The sequence below is a fragment of the Lithobates pipiens genome, unplaced genomic scaffold (assembly GCF_037356315.1).
Source record: "Lithobates pipiens isolate NorthernLeopardFrog02 unplaced genomic scaffold, aLitPip1_a1.2 Scaffold_44, whole genome shotgun sequence".
In the NCBI taxonomy this organism is placed as follows: domain Eukaryota; kingdom Metazoa; phylum Chordata; class Amphibia; order Anura; family Ranidae; genus Lithobates; species Lithobates pipiens.
The window spans coordinates 4,313,654-4,336,613 of NW_027507870.1; the positions used below are offsets into that span (position 1 = coordinate 4,313,654).

General features: G+C 45.8%; 1 protein-coding gene across 1 annotated transcript in view; it reads right to left on the minus strand.

Annotated features, from left to right (window-relative positions):
• Positions 1 to 934: 934 nt before the first annotated feature.
• The window catches only part of LOC143956841 (uncharacterized), a 36,356-nt gene continuing 14,330 nt past the window's right edge, over positions 935 to 22,960 (minus strand). Inside the window, exons 2-6 of the mRNA XM_077467014.1 lie at positions 13,483 to 13,611; positions 10,581 to 10,670; positions 9,755 to 10,171; positions 5,261 to 5,406; positions 935 to 1,042 (exon numbers count right to left, since the gene is read on the minus strand). Of these exons, the coding sequence (XP_077323140.1) occupies positions 935 to 1,042; positions 5,261 to 5,406; positions 9,755 to 10,171; positions 10,581 to 10,670; positions 13,483 to 13,611 (890 nt within the window). The remainder of the gene's footprint in view (positions 1,043 to 5,260; positions 5,407 to 9,754; positions 10,172 to 10,580; positions 10,671 to 13,482; positions 13,612 to 22,960) is intronic.

Here is a 22,960-nt window from a genome sequence, read left to right on the forward strand (position 1 = left end):
CACCATTGGGTGCCCCAAGGAGAGTAGTAATGCGGTGCGCATAGTTTGCTGCAGCGAACAGTGGGTGTGGCCAAATTGCTCTTGCTGACATCATTGCCCTGACTCCCCAGTGATGCTGAACCTGCCCCCAGACAGCTGCCCGCAGTTCCCGGATGGCAACAGATTTGTGTATGACTATCTTGGTTACTTGGGGTGCCACAGCCCGGTCTGAATAATGTGTCTGGGTTTCAGTCCGCCACTGCTCTGCTCTCTGCACAGTGATGATGCCATTGTTACATTTACAAGGTGATATCTGGGGTTGCAAAGGCGTTTGGTGCTCACAATGTGGAATTATATCCTTGGTGATTATTGATGAATATGTTTAAAGCGGGAGTCCACCGGGACTCCGCGTTTTTTTTTTTTTTTAAAAGCCAGCAGCTACAAATACTGCAGCTGCTGACTTTTAAAATAGTGACACTTACCTGTCCAGCGCGCCCGCGATGTCGGCACCCGAAGCCGATCGCTAGGTCGTCTGTCGGGTCCTGCCGCCGCCATCTTGGGTATGGGAATCAGGAAATGGAGCCTTTCGGCTTCATTTCCCGGTTCCCTACTGCGCATGCGCAAATTGCGCTGCGCAATAAGGACGCTCCCCGCTGCCTCTGGGAGCTGTGTGTTTCCCAGCAGGCAGCGGGGCACTTGCGGGAAGGGGCGGGCACTTGCAGAAAGGGGCGTAAGTTACGCCCCTTTACGCAGAGAGCTGTCCCGGAAGTGGGTGCAGTTACCTGGATTATCCAGGTAACTGCACCCCCCTCCCCCCTGAAAGGTGCCAATCGTGGCGCCGGAGGGGGGGGGGGATTCCGATGAGCGGAGGTCCATTTTAAGGTGGACCTCCGCTTTAAATGAAAGTTTTTGTGCCAGGAGATCAAATTTAGGCATCTTAGCAAAAGGAATTGTGTCATACTTGCCTGCTTGATGAATAGTCCTTGGGCCATTTCCAAACTTCTTCCTCCTTATTCCATTCCTTTCCAACCCAGTAGCTTCCCCATTTTTCCCCTATGAATTTCTAAAAATAAAAATTAAAGCATTGATGCAAAAAATAACAGTTGTGAACAGACACAAAGGGCTCAATTCACAAAGCTTTACACAATGATAAGGATCATTATTTTCAGTCAGTTTTATGTAGCATGTCTCCAGTCTTCTCCCTATCTCCTGTGATGTGTCTCCAGTCTCTGATAGGGATGAGCTTTATGTTTGGGTCGAACATGAGTTCAACTCGAACATCGGCTCTTCGAGCATTCATCGAAGCACGAACATTATGGGGCATCCGCGCCTAATTCGAGTGGTGCGTCATGCCCTATAATACACTGCGACATCGCAGTGCATTGCTGTCTGATGATTGGCCAAGCATGCACTATGACCTGCATGCTTTGGCCAATCACAGCGCCCTCAGCAAAGAGAGCCTTTGGCCAATTATGGCTCAGGGGGTTAAGTTCCACTCCCCAAACTATATAAGGTGGCCTACACGTTGGCCCTGTGTAGTGTGTTGCTGGCGTTGACCAAGAGAGGGTGTCATTTCATTTAGATTGAGCAGGCAAGCGATTCAGTTAGCTGTAGTGTATTATAATTATATATATATATATATATATATATATATATATATATATATATATATATATATACTACCGTTCAAAAGTTTGGGGTCACATTGAAATGTCCTTATTTTTGAAGGAAAAGCACTGTACTTTTCAATGAAGCTAACTTTAAACTAGTCCTAACTTTAAACAAATATAATCTATACATTGCTAATGTGGTAAATGACTATTCTAACTGCAAATGTCTAGTTTTTGGTGCAATATCCACATAGGTGTATAGAGGCCCATTTCCAGCAACTATCACTCCAGTGTTCTAATGGTACAATGTGTTTGCTCATTGGCTCAGAAGGCTAATTGATGATTAGCAAACCCTTGTGCAATCATGTTCACACATCTAAAAACAGTCTAGCTCCTTCCAGAAGCTACAAAACTGACCTTCCTGTGAGCAGATTGAGTTTCTGGAGCATCACATTTGTGGGGTCAATTAAACGCTCAAAATGGCCAGAAAAAGAGAACTTTCATCTGAAACTCGACAGTCTATTCTTGTTCTTAGAAATGAAGGCTATTCCATGCGAGAAATTGCAAAGAAATTGAAGATTTCCTACAACGGTGTGTACTACTCCCTTCAGAGGACAGCACAAACAGGCTCTAACCAGAGTAGAAAAAGAAGTGGGAGGCCGCGTTGCACAACTAAGCAAGAAGATAAGCACATTAGAGTCTCTAGTTTGAGAAACAGACACCTCACAGGTCCCCAACTGGCATCTTCATTAAATAAATGAATAAGGAAGGCTATCACTCCATTTTGCAACGCCATGCCATACCCAGTGGACAGCGCTTGATTGGAGCCAATTTCATCCTACAACAGGACAATGACCCTAAACACACCTCCAAATTGTGCAAGAACTATTTACAGCAGAAGCAGGCAGCTGGTATTCTATCGGTAATGGAGTGGCCAGCACAGTCACCAGATCTGAACCCCATTGAGCTGTTGTGGGAGCAGCTTGACCGTATGGTACGCCAGAAGTGCCCATCCAACCAATCCAACTTGTGGGAGCTGCTTCTAGAAGCGTGGGGTGCAATTTCTCCAGCTTACCTCAATAAATTAACAGCTAAAATGCCAAAGGTGTGCAATGCTGTAATTGCTGCAAAAGGAGGATTCTTTGACGAAAGCAAAGTTTGATGTAAAAACAAAGTTATTTCAAATACAAATCATTATTTCTAACCTTGTCAATGTCTTGACTCTATTTTCTATTCATTTCACAACGTATGGTGGTGAATAAGTGTGACTTTTCATGGAAAACACAAAATTGTTTGGGTGACCCCAAACTTTTGAACGGTAGTGTATATATATATATATATATCCACTGTATCCAGCTAGCTAAATCTGACTTTAGTCAGGCAGTTCCTGGTGTACTCCTTTTAATATACTTCAGGCAGGCAGGTGATTCAGTTAGCTGCAGTGTATGTAATATATACATACATTATTTATATATATATATATATATATATATATATATATATATATACACATACATAAACACACACACACACACACACATATATATATATATATATATATATATATATATATACATAGTAAGTATATATTACATACACTGCAGCTAACTGAATCACCTGCCTGCCTGAAGTAGATTAGAAAGAGTACACCAGGAACTGATGACTAAAGTGAGATCTAGCTAACTGGATACAGTGGATATATATATATATATATATATATATATATATACAGTGCATCCTCAGCATGTGGCCATGAGGCACACTTGTCCTTTTTTTTTTTCGGTAGCTGGCCTTGTTGATCCACAACATGCAGAAGAGTTGGTAGAGTGGATAACTAAGCCATCCTCATCCTCCTTATCCTGTCACCCAGGCTCAGAGTAGTTTGCCTGCCAATGCAGCTACCAAAGCGACCTATTCCATCGGCTCAACGTCAGCACTCACTCCTTCCCTAGCCCCACCATCATGCATGGAGGAGTCCCCCGAACTGTTCAACCATAGTGTTGGGTACATGCCGCAGGAAGATGCACAGCTTTTTGAAAGCTCTGATGATGGTACCCAGGTTGAGGAAGGCAGTAATGTAAGCCTAGAGAGAGGGGGTGCCCAAGAAGGACAAGAAACTGGCAGTCATGTTCTCCCAGCTGCAGCATACTGCCAGGTTTGCTCCAGTGTGTGCTAATTGCTAGATTGCTCCCCAACCCTTATGCCACATACATGTTCGATGTGAGCTTGTTGTCAGAAAGTCCAACCGTGTGTATGCTCCATCGGACATTTTCTGTCGGAATTTCCGCCAACAAATATTTGATAGTCGGTTCTCAAATTTTCCACCAACAAAACTTGTCGGAAAGTCCGATCATATGCACACAAGTCCGACGCACAAAAGTTCACGCATGTTCGGAATCAAACAGAAGGAGCCGCACTGGCTATTGAACTTAATTTTTAGCCCTTGTACACACGATCGGAGATTCCGACGGAATGTGTCTGATCGGAGCGTTTTGTCGGATATTCCGACTGTGTGTGGTCTGCATCGGACTGTTTCTGTCGGAATATCCGTCGGACCAAATTTTCCAACTTGCCGGAAATATTTTCTGACAAAATGCTCCGATCGGACATACTCCGATCATTTGTAGAGAATTCCGATCGGACAAAGTGCCACGCATGCTCAGATCAAATTCCTACATCAAAGCTATTGGCTACTAGCCTGAACATAGTCCCGTCGTAACAAAATAACGTCATCACGTTCTGAACGATCGGACATTCCGACAACTTCATCCGACCGTGTGTATACAACAGTTTCGGACAAAATCCGTCTTACAAAATCCGACGGATTTGGTTGTCGGAATCTCTGACCGTGTGTACAAGGGCTTAAAGTCCCGTCGTACGTGTTGTACACCCGAGCTCTCACGTTCGCAATTTTTGGCCAACATTTGTGTGACCGTGTGTATGCAAGACAAATTTGAGCTAACAACCTTCAAACAAAAATCCACGGTTGTTGTCAGAAAATCCGATCGTGTGTACGGGGCATTAGAGTGCACCAGATTGTATGTAAGATTTATATTTGCCTGTGTGTGGTCAGCCAGCTGCATGGGAGTGTCTCTCCAGTGGTGGCCAGAGGTAGTGCAGGCTGTGAAAGTGTATCACAGCCAGTCTTGCTTGCTCAGTATAAGCTCCCCCTCATTCCCTCTACTAGTGGTGGTCACTCATTACGGGCGCCCCCTCCCCCTATCTATGTGCCTAGCCCCCTAATCTACATGTGGGGCACCGGATGCATGGATTTCTATGGATTTTTACTTTTTTTAAGCTGAAGCTCTAATTGGCTTCAAAAAAGGTGGGCTTCGAGGTACAGAGTACTGCACCCTGAGCCCACCCTGTTGTATGACATTAGCAAATGGCCTGTTTCTCCTCCCGGCCAATCAGGAAGCGGGTCCTTGGGGAACCCTCGACAGAGAGAGCAAGAGGAGAGGAGGAAGTAGAATTGTAATTGACAATGAAGGAACATCCTAAACATAGAGCCATTCATACACCTTGAATAAACTCTTTGAGGTTTGTTGTCCAGGTGAAGGTCTGGACACAATGGTTTTGTGATATAGGAGAACTGTCCTGGATTTGTTACATTTTTGAGAAAATCGCCATCGATGGAATATCTGATTCCCATTGTATTGTATGGTCCTTACCTTGAGATCGGTGTCAGAATACGGCACAACGATGAGGTTGGAATCTTTACTTTTACAATCTGATTCACTGTCTCTCCAGTCTTTTTCTTTATTCGAAAACCAGAGACACTTCTTTCTATAGAGGACCCATCCTTCAGGACAAACATCTGAAAGACAAGAAGAATCAGAGACTTAGGACTGGGGGAGAACAACGTGATGGACAATGTTTTATAGCTGGGACTTCTCCAGCAGGTGACATGCCCATCACTCTTTTCTCTTCAGATTTTGATAGCACGGTCCCCCTACACCAGTAAAAGCAAAAACCTGCCCTGTGTTGTGGTTGTGCATTGAGAAGCCCCGATCCTCCTCTTCTCAGGTCCCCCACTGGCATTCCTTGCTCCTCCTGCCTTCCCAGTACCCCCATAGCAGGCCACTTGCTAAAGGGGGTACTGGTGCAGGCTCACTCCCTAGACCAGTGGTGGCGAACCTTGGCACTCCAGATGTTTTGGAACTACATTTCCCATGATGCTCAACTACACTACAGATTGCATGAGCATCATAGGAAATGTAGTTCCAAAACATCTGGGGTGCCAATGTTCGCCACCACTGCCCTAGACCCTCTGCCTGTGTTCATAGACATAGACAGCAGGGCTTTGCCCCACCCCCACTACTCCCTTGTCACAGGATTTAGTTGGCAGCAGCAGAAGCAATTAATCCCAACATCCGCATGGAAGAAAACCATTGGACCTTCAGAAAAAAAACTCAAGACCCACCTCTTCTAAGAAGCAGAACGACACAGGAAGGACCAAGTGCCTTGAGGCGATTTCAGTTCACATTTGCAGTGCTATACAAATCATTCATTCATTCAATCCCTCTGCTATTAATCTGTCCAGTGAGAAGAGAGAACGGAGAGAGACGTTGCTCTCGGGCACAGCACTGGATCAATATTGGGCTCAGCAGTGGCGGCTGGTGGTATATTCTTGGGGGGGGTGGCAATCCACCCACTAACACCACTACATCCCCCCCCCCCCTCCGGTCTCCTGCAACCCCCTCGGTCAGTCACCAGCCCCATCTAGGACCATAAAGACATGGATGAGCGAGTTTGGGGTGGAGGAACTTGACTGGCCCGCACAGAGACTGCGAGCCAGGCCTTCTCATCCAAAATCAGTGCCTGACCTCACAAATGTGCTTCTGGAAAGAATAGTCAAACATCCCCATAGACAACCTTGTGGACGGCCTTCCCAGAAGAGTTAAAGCTCTTATAGCTGCCAAGGGTGGGCCAACCCAATATTGAACCCTACGGACTAAGACTGGGAGGCCATTAAAGTTCATGTGTGCGTGTAAAGGCAGGTGTCCCAATACTTTTGACAATATAGTGTATAATTTGGTCCAGTGGTTTTAAAGAATTTTGCAGTTTTTCCTGGCAGATTGCTATATATTCAATATTTTATCAAATCAGAAGGATTCAATATTTTCGTACGCTAATCCAACCCACCAAGAGAAAATAGCATGAGCTGATTGGACAATATTAATTGGTGTCATGTCCATCCGAATTAACAAATGGAACAAAATTCAGGTCCATTTGTTATCTGAATTATCAAACGAATTTGAACAATGTAATTCATTTCCCGATGGGCCTGAACTACTACTGCATCATTAGACGTCATCCGAATCAAACAAATTTGGTAATGTGTCCCTCAGGGTTTTCAGAAGAGATGGGTCTTGAGCTTCTTCCTGAAGGCCAGATAGTTTTCTTCTGAGCGTATGTCCGCGGGTAGAGCGTTTCCGTGGTCCTTTAACTGCGAACCTTCGTTCGTCTTTTAACTTTTAACGGGTCTTGGATTAGTTGCGATTCGTTTCTTTGTCCATTCGGTGATTCCTATACATTCCGAATCTCTGAAAAAAAAATTTTTGGCCAAAAAAGCGAATCGCAATGAAACAAAAACACACATGTCTACTGCCAAGCCAGAATCTGGACACGTCCTACTCCTAAAAATACCACCACAACTCCTGTACCAATAGGATAACCCTAGTGTCATGGTTGTCCTCGGAATCCAGTGGCATATGGAAGGTCTGCTCACGGAATCCCCACGTTGAGAACTAATCAGTATCCATGGACGCGCGCTGGCGCGAACGGACGCACGCGGGTGCGTGTTGGTACGAACGGGCGCACGCGGGTGCGCGATGTTGCGAACGAGCGCACGCGGGTGCGTGATGGAACGAACAGGAACATGCGGGTGCGCGATGGTACGCACGCCGTGCGACCGTTCTTGGCGCCCAAAGGGCTATTTATGGAACCTGTTACTGTGCCTCCTTGCTGTCCAGTCTACAGCGTGTCCGGTTATTCTGTCTTCTGCTACCTGATTGCCCCTGATTCCTGTTACCTGGCTTGTTCCTGACGACGTTTGCTTGCTGCCAGCCTCTGACCTCCGGCCTGTGTGACTACGCTTCTGCCTCTTCCTGTGTACCGTTGCTGCCCGCCTGTTACCGACCCGGCTTGTACATTGACCTTGCTTCTGCCACCTGCTGTTCCAGCCTGACCGCCTGTGCCTGCTGCTGTCCGCTGTCTGCCACCAGCTGTTCCAGCCTGACCGCCTGTGCCTGCTGCTGTCTGCTGTCTGCCACCTGCTGTTCCAGCCTGACCGTCTGTACCTGCTTCCGTCTGCTGTCTGACCAGTCTGCCGGATGTCTACATTCCAGCTCTCCTGTGGCCCCTCCACTACTCAAGGTCCGGACTTGTCCTTCACCAGTTCGGCACTTGTGCCCTCTGAACTCCTGAATTCCTGTTCCCACCTCCAGGGATTCTCGAGCCAGAGGCTTACGAGAGGCCGCTCCCTGCATTCTGGGCTCCTATACCAGGTACGTGACACCTAGGCTTCCAGGACTACCTTTCTGTGTTGCTCTAGTCTTCATTCTCAATAGTGAAAACCAAGAAGAGAGGCCCAACCCAATGAAGGAAAATGACCAGTCAGGTAGGGGTGTAGATCTCCTCTATCCAGTCATAGCACAAAGTGACCCAAAAACAGGACTGGAAAGGCAGAAAAACCATAGACTGGGGCTATAAATATCAATTCCACCACACATCGATAAACCCACCATATGTAATGTACATAGTAGCTTAACAAACTTGTAAGAAGATGCAAGATTATGAAATATGAAAGAGAAGGGAGAACTCACATTGCCACATCCGTAAATTTGATAGGAAACAAAAAAAGGGTAATCAAAGAGTAACCATAGGTCGGACTTTGAAGGCATGGAAACAATGGAAAAAGTAGAAAAAAATAACAAAATTTATTGAAAAAAGTACATAATATAGTCACAGTATTCACGAGCATTAAAAATCATGTAAAATGATGCAATTTGTACAGTGAGCCCTTGTGCGTCTACGCGTTTCACCATTAGGCTTCTTCAGGACACGATCGAGGTTCAGAAAGGTGACAAAAAGAGAGAGAACGAGTCTCACTGTCTTATTAATCGACCTTCACGTACAAAAATCTGAAACTTTTTTACCAGTAATACCCAATATGTGGACAATTTTCAAAAGGTTTGCGAAAAGACACCCAGCATACCAGCTAATTCTATTAAAGTTGAAATGCTGCTCAAACAGGGGCATATAGACGTCTTATAAAAATAAAGACTGTATTCAGTGATCCGGAGTCCAATAAAGGAAAACGCAGATGGAACTCACAAATGCTAATGGGGTATTGCATATCCCATCTGCATACAATGCCCGTAAAGGGATAGTATATGCACTGGAACGGCGAGGAATTGCCCCTGGGAGACAGCCTGTCACTGTACACGGGATAGTTGTCCACATATTGGTTATTACTGGTGAAAACTTTTCTGATTTTTGTACGGGAAGGACGATTAATAAGACAGTGAGACTCGCTCTCTCTCTCTCTTTTTGTCACCTTTCTGAGCCTTGATCGTGTCCTGAAGAAGCCTAGCGGCGAAACGCGTAGACGCACAAGGGCTCACTGTACAAATTGCACCATTTTACATGATTTTTAATACTCGTGAATACTGTGATTATTTTTATGTACTTTTTTTTCCAATAAATTTTGTTATTTTTTTTCTATTTTTCCATTGTTTTCATGCCTTCAAAGTCCGACCTATGGTTACTTTTTGAGTATCCTTTTTTTGTTTCCGAGATGCAAGATTAATTACACTCCAGGAACCCATTTGTTATTGCTGTCACCAGCTTTAAATGCTAACTGACTCTGTCTTACCTGACTGCCTTAGGCTTGGCAGTAATGCTGGGTATAAAGCCATTAAAGCCACCCTCTAATGATATATTACAAGCTGGCAGGGCAATCACAGGCCAAGGCTAACAAGACCACTGAAAGAAGGTCTTTCTGTAACTCATTTCAAGTCCAATGCAGGGGACACACAGATACTAGTCTTCTACTTAGCACTGCCTTATGACCACAATGGCCACCTTAATTCTTTTCTTTTAACTTTTGAGGAGTGAAATTACTTGAAAATTACTTGGAGAAAAAAAATTGAAAGAAGTACCTCTAATATCTCGGTTGCACTTGTCCAGTTTCAATCTCGTTTCCTCTGATATTTGTCTATCACGTTCAGACTTCTGCTGGCACTGCAACAGAGCATTTCTCACATCGGTATTGCCCCGTTCCGCTTCCTCTAGGTCCCAACGGGTCTTCTCCAGCTGAGTCTTGGTGGCCATCAGATCTTTGTTCACCGACTCCAGGAGGTCCTCCTTGTTCTTCAGACTTTTTTCCAGAACCTGATTGTCCTGTGACACTTTCCTCAGCTCCTGACGGGTCTTCTCCAACTCAGTCTTGGTGGCCCCTAACTGCCTCTTCATTGATTCCAGGAGGTCCTCTCCGCTCCTGAGGGTCCGTGTCATACTGCTGCTAATCGCACGGTGATCGGCCACTGACTTCTGGAGATCACCAGACAACTGAACATCTGCAAGGTGTAAAACGGGCATATTAAAGCAGATCAAAGTGTTCAGCAGGCCACAGCAACCAATAAGGATTCAGTTCACTATTGTCTGAATCAGTGACGGTGAACCTTGGCACCCCAGATGTTTTGGAACTACATTTCCCATGATGCTCAACTACAATGCAAAGTGTATGAGCATCATGGGAAATGTAGTTCCAAAACATCTGGGGTGCCAAGGTTCGCCATCACTGGTCTAAATAGTAAATGGGAAACTGGCATTTCCATTGAGTACACAATTTTGGAGGAACCTGAATATTCTACACGGTGTCTTATGCACAGCAGATTAAATGTTGGGTAAGATTAGATCTTCCGGTTGGGTTCAGCTGGAGGAAATGTTGCCCTCACCACATACTAGATTTGTGGAATTACTCACATTTCGCTGTCAGTCCGATCACAGCCGCAGACAAAACTAGGCACAGCAGAAGGAAGACCAGAGAAAGATGCAGAGAGTACCCACGGAGGCCTAGGACACAGGAATGCCAAAATCATTTCATAGACCAAGACATGGACCATACCAGAAATAAGGGAGGTTAGCTGTGAGCTACCTCCAAACCATATCCATCACTGCCAAGTCTCTGAGTGTCCCAGTGTGGGCTGGAGCAGGGCCAGGACAAGGGGGGGGGGGGGCAAGAGGGGAAGCTGCCCTGGGCACTGTGGTATCATGTAAGGTGTGTGTGTGTGGGGGGGGGGGGGGGTGGGGGGGATTTGGGGGGTGGCAGGGGGTAATAATTGTTATAGCTGGAGAAATTGGGGGGGGGGGGTGATATAGTAAAGGGGAAGGGAATTTTTGCTAAGAGGTAAACATTTTTTTTGGGGTGGTTGTGCTAGTAGAGGTGATCGAGGGGTATTTGGAATGGGGGGGGGGATTTGTGCTCAGAGGGGAAATTTGAGGAGTAGAAGATTTGTGCTAGGATGGGCAATATTTTTTTGTGGGGGGGTTTTGGGGAGAGAAAGGATTTGAGGTAGGAGGGGGGTGCAAATATTTGTGCTGGGAGGGGGATTTCAGCAGGGGAGCAGATTTGTACTTGATTTTTTTGAGGTGGGAAGGGGAGTTTTGCTGTCACATAATGCGCTTACATCTTGGGGAGGGGGAGTTTGGCATGTTTGCCCCGGGCTCTAGATGACCTTGTCCTGGCACTGGACCAGAGACATATGTAATGCTATTTAAAGACTAATGCTCTAATTTCATCACATTTCCTACCAACCATACAGTAGATACCAGCTATCCCAGATTTCGAGGGACTGTCCCTCATTTGAACCAAATCCCTCTTTCCCCCACATTTGCCCCCCTTTTTGATCTATTGTACAAAAATCTTCTGACCAACTTTCAAGACTTTCAGAACTCGTTCCATCTCTAAACCTTTCATTCAACCTCTAAATTATTACATTTGTTGTCTTGAAAAGCCAATATAAATGAAGGAGAGTGATAAAAAAAAAAAACACTTGTGGGCTTGACCCAATCATATTTTGCATATTAACACAATTGCAAAGCATTCATGCAGCACCTTGGCTCGTGGACTTTATTGTCCAGCTGCCATATACAGTATATGGGCCCATGGGACTGGGATGTTGTGTGCTCTTAGCACACTAACCGATCTGCCTCCAGTGGGGAAACTTAGCCTGCAATATTACATTTTGTCCACTAGATGGAGCCCGGAATACATTTACCATTTTTGCAGAAGCCAAAGCCTGTTCAGCTTTAATAAAAGCTCCCATCATCCTTCGGTCTAAGAAAAGGAAACAGGTGCATCTTGGGAGCTTGGACTCCATTTTAAAGAGGGATTTCACTGGAAAAAAAAAAAAGATTAAAAGCCAGCAGCTATAAATACTACAGCTGCTGACTTTTAATAAATGGACATTCACCCGAATGAATGAATGACTTGTATAGCGCTACCTATACGAACTGAATTGCCTCAGGGCAATTTTCTTGCCACTGGTGTCCATCTGCAGCTATTTATGCGGTCCTTTAACCTGTAGAGTCCCGACTCACTTACAACATTGACATACACATAATATGGCCAATTTTTTTATTTTTTTTTGGACATTGTCTTATTACCCTACCAGCATGTCTTTGGAGTGTGGGAGGAAACCCACGCAGGCACAGGGAGAACATGCAAACTCCAGGCAGATAGTGTCATGGTCAGGATTTGAACCAGCAACCCTATTGCTGCTAGGTGAAAGTGCTAACCACTACACCACTGTGCTGCCCTGACCTGTCCCTGTCTTGGCTGCTGCCGCCATTCTAGGTGAGGGGATCAGGAAGTGAAGCGTTGCGGCTTCACTTCCCGGTTCCCTACTGCGCATGCGCGAGTCGCGCAGCGCAATAGGAATGGTCCGCGCTGTCTCTGGGACCCGTGTGTGTCCCAGCAGACAGCGCGCTGGGACAGGAAGAAGCATAGACTCCCGTGGGAGTCTATGCCCGGAAGTGTGTGCAAATACCTGTCTTAGACAGGTATCTGCACCCCCCTCCCCCTGGAAAGGTGCCAACTGTGACACCGGGGGCGGGGGTTCCGATGAGTGGAAATTCCACTTTAGGGTGGAACCCCGCTTTGAGATCCGATGGACAGGGGAAACCAGCAACCAGCCATCACCTCTGCAGCACGTGTTGTGGACTAAAATTACCTCCCCTACAGGCAGCATCGCTCATGATCATGGACTTACTGCCATCCGCAGCCTCGTTATTTCATTGTGTTTTGTATGTTTCATACATTGATTGTATGTATTTCTTAGCATTTTTTTTCCCCAATAGTTTCACCCACCCACATTCAGTCTGGCTTATTTCAGAATAAGAGGGTTTAGCTGCATGTTGCATTACACACAGGGAAACATGTAGCGAAGACATAACACTAACCAAGTTGTTACCTGACACATGCCCCAACCCCCTCTTGCCCCTACCTGTGGACGCCCATGTACAGGCCCACAATGTGTTATTTTATCAGCTGTTCGGAATGCACAAGCTTAGTGACCATTATAGACAAGCCCTGCGATATTAGAGGAGTGAATGGTCAGAAATGTGGTCGCTTTATCAAACCTTCCTGAAGCAAAAAAATAAAATATATGTAGACAGGATCACAGTCGGCAATTATTATTTTTCCCAGGGAGATAGGAGTAACATGAGAAAATCTACTAGAAAATGTCAAACTATGGAACCAACTAAACAATACCGCTTGGGTAATAACATTTAGTCCTACAAATGTCTCTCTCGCTTTTTGCTGCCAGTTTTACATTGATCGATCATGAATCTACAATCCAGCATCACCCCCCCCCCCACCTACCTGCCATCAGCTGACGGCCCCTTCCCATAGGAGGCGCTGGAGGAGGTTTATGCTCTCTGGATGGCTGCAGACCAGTTACATTCTCATACATAATATCACCGTCCTCGTTGAGATCCTCCAGGGCGGGGCCTGAAATAAAAACATCATTGGAGTCATTGGATGAAGGAAATAAAAGTGTATGAGAGCATGTCATATGCTGTAGATTGACCCACATTGGTGACTGGAATATTTTATATATATTTTGGGTCATATCCTAAACAGCAAAGTAGTGACTTCACCGGTAACTGAATCTTACTGGAGCCGAGGCCGCCGGTACAACCCCTGCAGAGTCACAGCTGTGATAAATAATAAAAATAAATTGCACTCTGCGCTCTCAGGTACTGTAGCTGCTGACTTTAACTACTTTCAGACCAAACAATTTTGCTGGTCAAAGACCAGACCACTTTTTGCGATTCGGGCATTGCGTCGCTTTAACTGACAATTGCGCGGTCGTGCGACGTGGCTCCGAAACAAAATTGACGTCCTTTTTTTCCCACAAATAGAGCTTTTTTTTGGTGGTATTTGATCACCCCTGCGGTTTTTATTTTTTGCGCTATAAACAAAAATAGAGCGACAATTTTGAAAAAAACGCATTATTTTTTACTTTTTGTTATAATAAATATCCCCCAAAAATATATAAAAAAACATTTTTTTCCCTCAGTTTAGGCCGATACGTATTCTTCTACATATTTTTGGTAAAAAAAATCGCAATAAGCGATTATTGATTGGTTTGCGCAAAAGTTATAGCGTTTACAAAATAGGGATAGTTTTATAGCATTTTTATTAATCATTTTTTATTATTTATTTTTTTACTAGTAATGGCGGCGATCAGCGATTTTTATTGTGACATTGTGGGGGACCCATCGGACATTTTTGACACATTTTTGGGACCATTGTCATTTATACAGTAATCAGTGCTATATAAATGCAGTGATTCCTGTGTAAATGACACTGGCAGTGAAGGGGTTAACCAGTGGGTGGCAGTGTAGGGGTTAAGTGTTCCTAGGGGTGTGTTACTAACTGTGGGGGGGCTGGGCTTTCATTTAGTGAACACTGATCTCTGCTCCAATCACATGGAGCAGAGATCAGCGTCACTAGTTGCTAGGCAGAATGCTAGGCAGAATGGAGAAATGTTGTTTACAACGGCACTTCTCCATTCGGCCGCTCCGTGAGACGATCGCGGGGACTCACGGGGGTCCCGACCAGCGCGGGAGCGCGCCGCCAGCGGCGCGCTCCCGATGGCAGGGCGGCAAATTTATAAGGACGTACATGTACGCCCATTTGCCTGCCCGTGCCATTCTGTCGACGTACATCGTCGTGCGCTGGTCGGCAAGTGGTTAAAGGAACAGTTTGGAAAAAGGAAAAAGGAAAAAGTTTGGGAGCTGGATCTAAATTTTTCCGACAGCAAAATCAGATCGGACTTTTTCTGTTCGTTTGTAGAGAATTCCCGATGGACAAAGTGCCACGCGTGCTCAGATTAAAATTAGGAGACCAAAGCTATTGGCTACTAGCCTCTACGTAGTCCCATCGTACACAATGAACGTCTCCTCGTTCCGAACGATCGTATTTTCCGACAACTTCCGTGTGTATGCAACACAAGTTTCGGCCAAAATCCAGGATTTCTAAGCCCTTGTACACACGGTTGAACATTCCGACGGAAAATATCCGATCAGACCGCGTTGTCGGATAATCCGACCGTGTTTGGGCTCCATGGGACTGTTTCCGTAGGAATATCTGACAGACCAAGTTTTCCAGCTTGGCTATTAGCCCCTGTACACACGGTCGGAGATTTCGACAACTAAATCTGTCCGATTTTGTCCGTTGGATCTTGTCCGAAACTGTTGCATACACATGGTCGGACTAAGTTGTCGAAAAATCCGATCTTTCAGAACGTGATGACGTAATTTCGTTACGATGGGACTACATTCAGGCTAGTAGCCAATAGCTTTGATGTAGGAATTTGATCTGAGCATGCGTGGCACTTGGTCCGATCAAAATTCTCTACACATGATCAGAGTATGTCCGATCGAACCAGTTGGTCGGGAAATATTTCGAACAAGTTGGAAAATTGGATCCGATGGATATTTCGACGAAATCAGTCCGATGCAGACCACACACAGTCGAATTATCCGACAACACGGTCCGATAGGACACATTCCGACGGATTCTCCGACCGTGTGTACAAGGACTAAAACTTTCCAACAACATGATCCGATCGGACATACTCCGATCATGTGTAGAGAATTCCGATCGGACAAAGTGCCACGCATGCTCAGATCAAATTCGCAGACCAAAGCTATTGGCTACTAGCCTGAATGTAGTCCAGTTGTAACGAAATAACGTCATCATGTTCTGAACGATCGGACATTCCAACAACTTTGTCCGACCGTCTGTATGCAACACCAGTTTCGGACAAAATCCATCGGACAAAATCCGATGGATTTGATTGTCGTAATGTCCGACCGTGTGTACAAGGGCTTAGGGTGTAAATTTTTGATTTCACTCCTCACTACCGATCAGTTTCGAAGGCCATAAAATTACAAGACAACACAAACCCCCCCCCCAAATGACTCCATTTTGGAAAGTAGACACCCCAAGGTATTTGCTAAGAGGCATGGTGAGTATTTTGCAGCTCTCATTTGTTTGTGAAAATGAAGAAATTACTTTTTTTTTTCTATTTTAAATTTTTAAAACTTTATGACAAAAAGCGAGATCTGCAAAATACTCACCATGCCTCTCAGCAAATAGCTTGGGGTGTCTACTTTCCAAAATGGGGTCATTTGGTTTTGTTTTTTGCCATCTGGGCATTCCATGGCCTCAAAAACTAGGACAGGCAGTGAGGAGTGAAATCAAAAATTTACGCCCTTAGAAAGCCTGAAAGCGGTACTTGGATTTCAGGGGCCCCGTACGCGGCTAGGCTCCCAGAAAGTCTCACACTTGTGGTATCCCCGTACTCGGGAGAAGCAACAGAATATATTTTGGGGTGCAATTCCACATATAACAATGGCATGTTTGAGCAATAAATCATTTAGTGACAACTTTGTGCAAACAAAAAAAAAAAAATAATAATTTTCCAGAAACTTGTGGCAAAATATAAAATATTCCATGGACTCAACATGCCTCTCAGCATTTGGGGAGGTTTGTGCTATCTGGACATTTCAGGGCCTCCGTAACTGTGATAGGTAGTGAGGAAGGGAAATCGCCATTTTACGCCCTTAGAAAGCCTGAAGGTGGTGATTGGATTTCGGGGCCCCGTACGCGGCTAGGCTCCCAAAAAGTCCCAGACATGTGTTATCCCCGTACTCAGGAGAAGCAGCAGAGTTTATTTTGGGGTGTAATTGCACACATTTCCATGGCTCGATGCAGTTTAGGGTTTTAACGCAATTTGTGCCCAAAATATATATATTTATCTTGTTGTCAAGACAAATAAATCCGTGCCGCAGCTGAATGACGTACCTGAAAACAAAAAAAGTGGTTAACAATAAAACACAGTAAACAGTAAAATAAAAATTATGTACCTAAAAAGCAAACATGATAAAACATAATAAAAATACAACATTGCAGAATAGAATACAGTAAAAAAGAGCAGAACAATAAAGAGAGAAGAGAGAGAGAGAGAATAAAATGACAACTATTTTTTTTTTTTATATTTTCTTTGTGTTTTTTTTTTTATACACTTTTTTTTGTAACTGTAACTGTACCGGTTCCAGGTTCGGGTCTCTCAAAATGCGATGGCATCTTGGGAGACCCTGTGAACGTGTGTCCTAGTCTATGCAATGCTGTACCCTACGCTAACACTCAACTAGTGTCTGGTAGCGTTCAAAACATTTTCCAATGCAAGATCAGGATTGTCAGGACAATAATAACGGGTGTCACTCCTATATCCACGCTTGCTGCAGACACAACATTTTCTTTGGGGGTTTGTTGGGTAGGGGTACGCGGGAGGACATAAGGATAATGCCTCTCATGCAGCCGGCTTACTGCATTTGGTTGGGGAAGGTGAGGTGGAGCACTGTCTGGATCAGGGGCGGATCCAGGGGGGGGCAACAGGGCAATTGCCCCCTCCGAGAATGCGGCGGGTGACAGCGTGGGTTCGATGGTTCTGTGGGCCGGCGGTTCCGCGGGTCTTGTTCCGTGGGTGACAGCACAGGCGAGTGGTTCTGCGGGTGACAGCGCAGGTGAGCGGTTCCACGGGGGACAGCGCGGGCGGGTGGTTCCGCGGGTGACAGCGTGGGTGGGTGGTTCCGCGGGTGGGTTCCGTGGGTGACAGCGTGGGCGGGCGGTCCACGGGTGACAGCGCGGGCGGGTGGGGGGGGTTAGCTGGGCGGCTCAGTGTGTGAGCGGGCTGCTGGCCAATCAGGAAGCCGGCGGGCAGGGAAGCAGGGAGATGACATCATCTCTCACTGCCCTGCATCTCTGCAGTTCTGCACTATGCGGGAAGCAGTGGGCAGCAGAGAGATTACATTATCTCTCTGCTGCCTAACTTCACTATGGGACACAGTAAAAGACCAGTGACACAGCAGGTGACAATCTGCAACGTATGGCAGGCGACGTGGCAAGTGACAATCTGCAATGTGTGGCAGGCTACGTGGCAAGTGACAATCTGCAACGTGTGGCAGGCTATGTGGCAAGTGACAATCCGCAACCTGTGGCAGGCTACGTGGAAGTGACAATCCGCAATGTGTTGCAGGCGAAGGGGCAAGTGACAATCTGCAAAGTGTGGCAAGTGACAATCCGTAATGTGTGGCAGGACATGTGGCAAGTGACAATCCGCATTTGGTTACAAGTGATGTGACAATGTGCAGTGTGTGGCAAGTGACGTGGCAAGTGACAATGCGCAGTGTGTGGCAAGTGACGTGGCAAGTGACAATGCGCAGTGTGTGGCAAGTGACGTGGCAAGTGACAATCCGCAGTGTGTGGCAAGTGACGTGGCAAGTGACAATCCGCAGTGTGTGGCAAGTGACGTGGCAAGTGACAATCCGCATTTGGTGGCAGGCGACGTGGCAAGTGACACCCTCAGGGCTTCCACTGATTCTGCATTATGGTGAGTTGAACCATTTATTTTTGTATTACAATGTAGTAATAGAAATAATGTGCTTCGAACATCCTGACACCATAACAACTATGATGCCTTGATGATTGAAGCGCCAATACCAGCCGTTTCCCATATAAATTGCCCCCAAAAAAAACATATTTTCTAGCAGTGCCCCTCCCGGGACTAGACTCTGGATCCGCCCCTGTCTGGATACAGAAGGTCTGTGACAATCTCTTCCTGGAATTTAAGAAAGGATCCAGTCCATCCTGAAGCTCTTTGTAGCACATGAGCATTCAGCAAAGCCAATTGCCTTATGGGCAACTAGATACGGCGCCTACAACTGGTCATTGAGGTCCACCCCTCCCATATTTTGGTTATATTCGTGGACACAGAGGGGTTTCTCCATAACACCAGTCACCGTAGGAATTTGGACTGTCATGTCTGCATGAAGGGAGGTAAGAATGAAAACATTCTTATTATCCCTCCACTTCATAGCGAGCAAATTATTACACCTCAAGCAGGCTCTCTCCCCCAGCCTAAGACGGGAATCCATGCTCCAATCTGATGATCAAACGAGTGACTAAAAAGTTACATAATAATTGTCCACGTACAAGTGGTACCCCTTTCCGAATAAGGGTGACACCAAGTCCCACACAGTCTTACCAGTGCTTCCTATGTAGTCAGGGCAGTTCTAACTACAAACATAAAACTACATGCATAGCCTGTGGCCCTGTCACAGAGCTTATACATCTTGACCCCGTATCTGGCACGCTTGCTGGAAAGATACTGTTTGATAGAAAAGTGGCCAGAAAATTTATCAGGGACTCGGCAATGCAGAAACCTTGATGGGGAGTAAACAAGGCTGCAAAACGTTGGTTAAAGTCGTTTACGAGGGGCCAAATTTTGTAGAGCCAATCATATCCAGGGTCTGTAGTAATATGACTGACTCCATTTTGTGCAGCAATTGAGCCATATGAATTCATATATCTTAACTTGTATATTCAGACTCAAGTTAAGATCACTAGTTCTGTTTTTCAGAGAACAGAGTTCATTGTTTTTGAAATGCATGAACCGCAAGATCTGCTCGTATCGTGTCCTGGTCATGGAGGCAGAGAACACGGGTATATGGTTATTTAGGTCAATGGACCAATGTGACCGCAATATACTAATTTTAACTATGCCCATCTCGAGGGATAGGCCCACAAAGGTCTTAAATCCGGAAACCGTAATTGGTTTCCATTCTCTGGATAGGGAGGACTGGGGATTAACGGTGACCAGATACAAATTACTTTGGTCCACAATAGATCTATGGAGATCTTCCGTGAAAAACAACGAAAATCAAGTGACATAAAATCAACTGTTTCCATCTGAATGCCGGGTTGGCCAGTGAATGGGGGAAGTAGGGGTGCTGCAGAAGTAGTGGGTCCCCAATTAGAATTGGCAAATTCTGCAGGAAGGACACTATGGGCACGACGGGCCTGTCTTTGTCTTCTTCTTGGTGGCAGTGGGACACTACTTGTGCTTGCCACCTCGCCAGCTTGAACTGCACTTATGGGACTTGCCACGTCACCACGTGATACTGCAGTGCTGGATGTACGTCCAGGGTGTACTAGGCCTCTGGTGCTCACCAGAAGGAATAGTGGCACTAGTACTGGCTCTCTGCTCCATACGAGAGCCCTGCGGTTCTTGCACCTCAACAACAGCAGAAGAAGATCGGGGTCTGGTATGCCTGACCTTGGCAGGGATCTCAACTCCGTCGTCAGAGCTATCTGTCATGGAGCTGCTGTCTCCTACAGTATCGTATTCTGAGCCTGAATCTGACAGATGAGTGGCGTCCTCTTCACTATCTGTCCTGCTCAGAAACGTGTAGGCCTCTTCACTAGTGTACCTTCGATTTGCTATTTTGGGCTCTAAATTTACTGGTACAACTAGTGAGACTCACAGTAAAAAAAGCCCCTGACCCTGCGAACACTGCAGTTATGCGTGTTTTGTAAGCGACAGTGATCGATCGATACTGCACTTGGGTGGGCTGGGCAGAGGGGCAAAATGCAGGTGCTAGCAGGTATCTGGGCTGGTCCCGCTAACACTGCGTTTTTGGGAACCGTAAACTGCTGGGGACGCTAGTATAGATCTGATCAGATCAGATATTGATCCGTTCAGATACTATACCACTAAGGGAGATGTATGCTGCGTGCATGGGTGTTAGCCGTACTGGCACTAATCTGACACTGCCTGGGGCGACACAGACCTTAACTGACCCTAAAACCTAACTGATATCACCCACCGGGCGATCAGGGGGTTAAACCTTTATTGGGTAATAAATGGCGGGTGCCCTGACACTATAAAAAAAAAAACGAACCAGTGTCACCCGTAACACTTATATGGTGATCACTGGTGACAGGGGGTGAAAGGGTTAACTAGGGGGTAATTAGGGGGTTAAAAACTTTATTAGGGGGTTAGGGGGTACCCCAGATCTAAAGGTAATATATGGGGGTACCTGATGCTAGAAAAAGCTGACGATGAACCTAAATAACTAACTAGCTAACTAGTGGCACCAGTGACACTTATACAGTGATCACTGGTGAAAGGGTTAACTAGGGGGCAATCAGGGGGTTAAAACCACCTTTATTAGGGGGGGATTAGGGGGGTACCCTAGATCTAAAGGGGCCTACCACTAATTGCTCTAACACTTTTTACAGTCACGAATTACACCAAATGCAGTGATCAGTAAAAAAATAAATGCTGCAATCTGTGACACTGTGACTGGGGGTGCAGGGGGTGATCGGGGGGGGGGGGGGGTGATTTAGGTGCCTACGTGTGCTGGTGTTAGTGTGCTGTTGGTGCACTTATTTGATGTCTTCTCTGCTCATGCTCTGGTGGAAAAGAGCAACACGAGGAGCGATGACATCACTTGCTCTGCTTCTGTTTTCAGTTACAGAAGCAGAGGAAGCTGCTCATTCGTCAGGAGCGATCGTGAGGGGTGGCCTCCCCCTCAGCACGGATCGCTCCTGAAATGATTCTGATCGCCGTAGGCACCGGGGGGGGGGCGCCCCGTAGGCCCCCCCCACACTGGGAGGCAAGGACGTACAGGTATGCCCATCTGCCTGGCCGTGCCATTCTATCAACGTATTTCGTGGGTGCGGCGGTCATCAAGTGGTAAAGGCCTAGTTCTACTGGATTTGGAACACATAATACTGAAAAAGAATGTGAATCCACGTACGAGATGGGATAGAAATGCTAGATAATAGACCCGCTGATAAAGGGGGAGGTGTAAAGATTTTAACAAAAATTTTTTATCACAATCAACTGACAGAGATGTTAAGTGATATAGATACCTATAAGAAATTAGAAAGAGATCCCACTACACAATATGAAGAGGAACTAAAATGTCTGGTTGTTAGGAAGTAGGATACTCAACAGGAGTCCTATCCAATAAAGAAGGTATCTAGTACCAAGTTGTAGCAGAATTCCTAAAGTATACACGCTCCCTAAGATACATAAGGATATACAATGTCCCCCTGGAAGACCAGTAGTGAATGGGATTGGTTTGATTACGTCACAAATGGGACAATAATTGGACTGATTCCTACAGAGAAGTGTGGTACAAACAAGGGCATATCTTAGGGACACTATAAGCCTCCTGCAGCTAATACAACAGATAGCCCCCATACACACGGTCGGACATTTCGACAACCAAATCCGTCGGATTTTGTCCGTCGGATCTTGTCCGAAACTGTTGCATACAAACGGTCGGACAAAGTTGTTGGAAAATCCGATCTTTCAGAACGTGATGACATAATTTCGTTATGATGGGACTGCGTTCAGGCTAGTAGCCAATGGCTTTGATGTAGGAATTTGATCTGAGCATGCGTGGCACTTTGTCCGATCGGAATTCTCTACACATGATCGGAGTATGTCCGATCGGACCAGTTTGTCGGAAAATATTTCCAGCAAGTTGGAAAATTTGGTCCGACGGATATTCCGACGGAAACAGTCCGATGCATACCACACACACAGTCGGATTATCCGACAACACGGTCCGATAGGACACATTCCGATGGATTCTCCAGCCGTGTGTACGGGGGCTTAGACTTGACAGGAAAGGAGGAAGTGTACCTGGTAACTGCAGATGTGTCATCCTTTGACAATTATTCAGTATGATGACGCCTTATTGGCTCTTAATTGGGCCATGCGTCAACGTGATGACATACTGCATAACCAGAAGATCTTCCTGAGAAATGCCCTTGACTTCTGTTTAGACCACAATTATTTCTGGAACAACTGAGATTTTTATTCCCAGAGAAGGGGTGCTGATATGGGTGCAAAATTAACCCCTACTATAGCAAACCTGTTCATGGGAGAATGGGAGGACAAAACAATATTTTCTGTGGTAAGAAATCAACT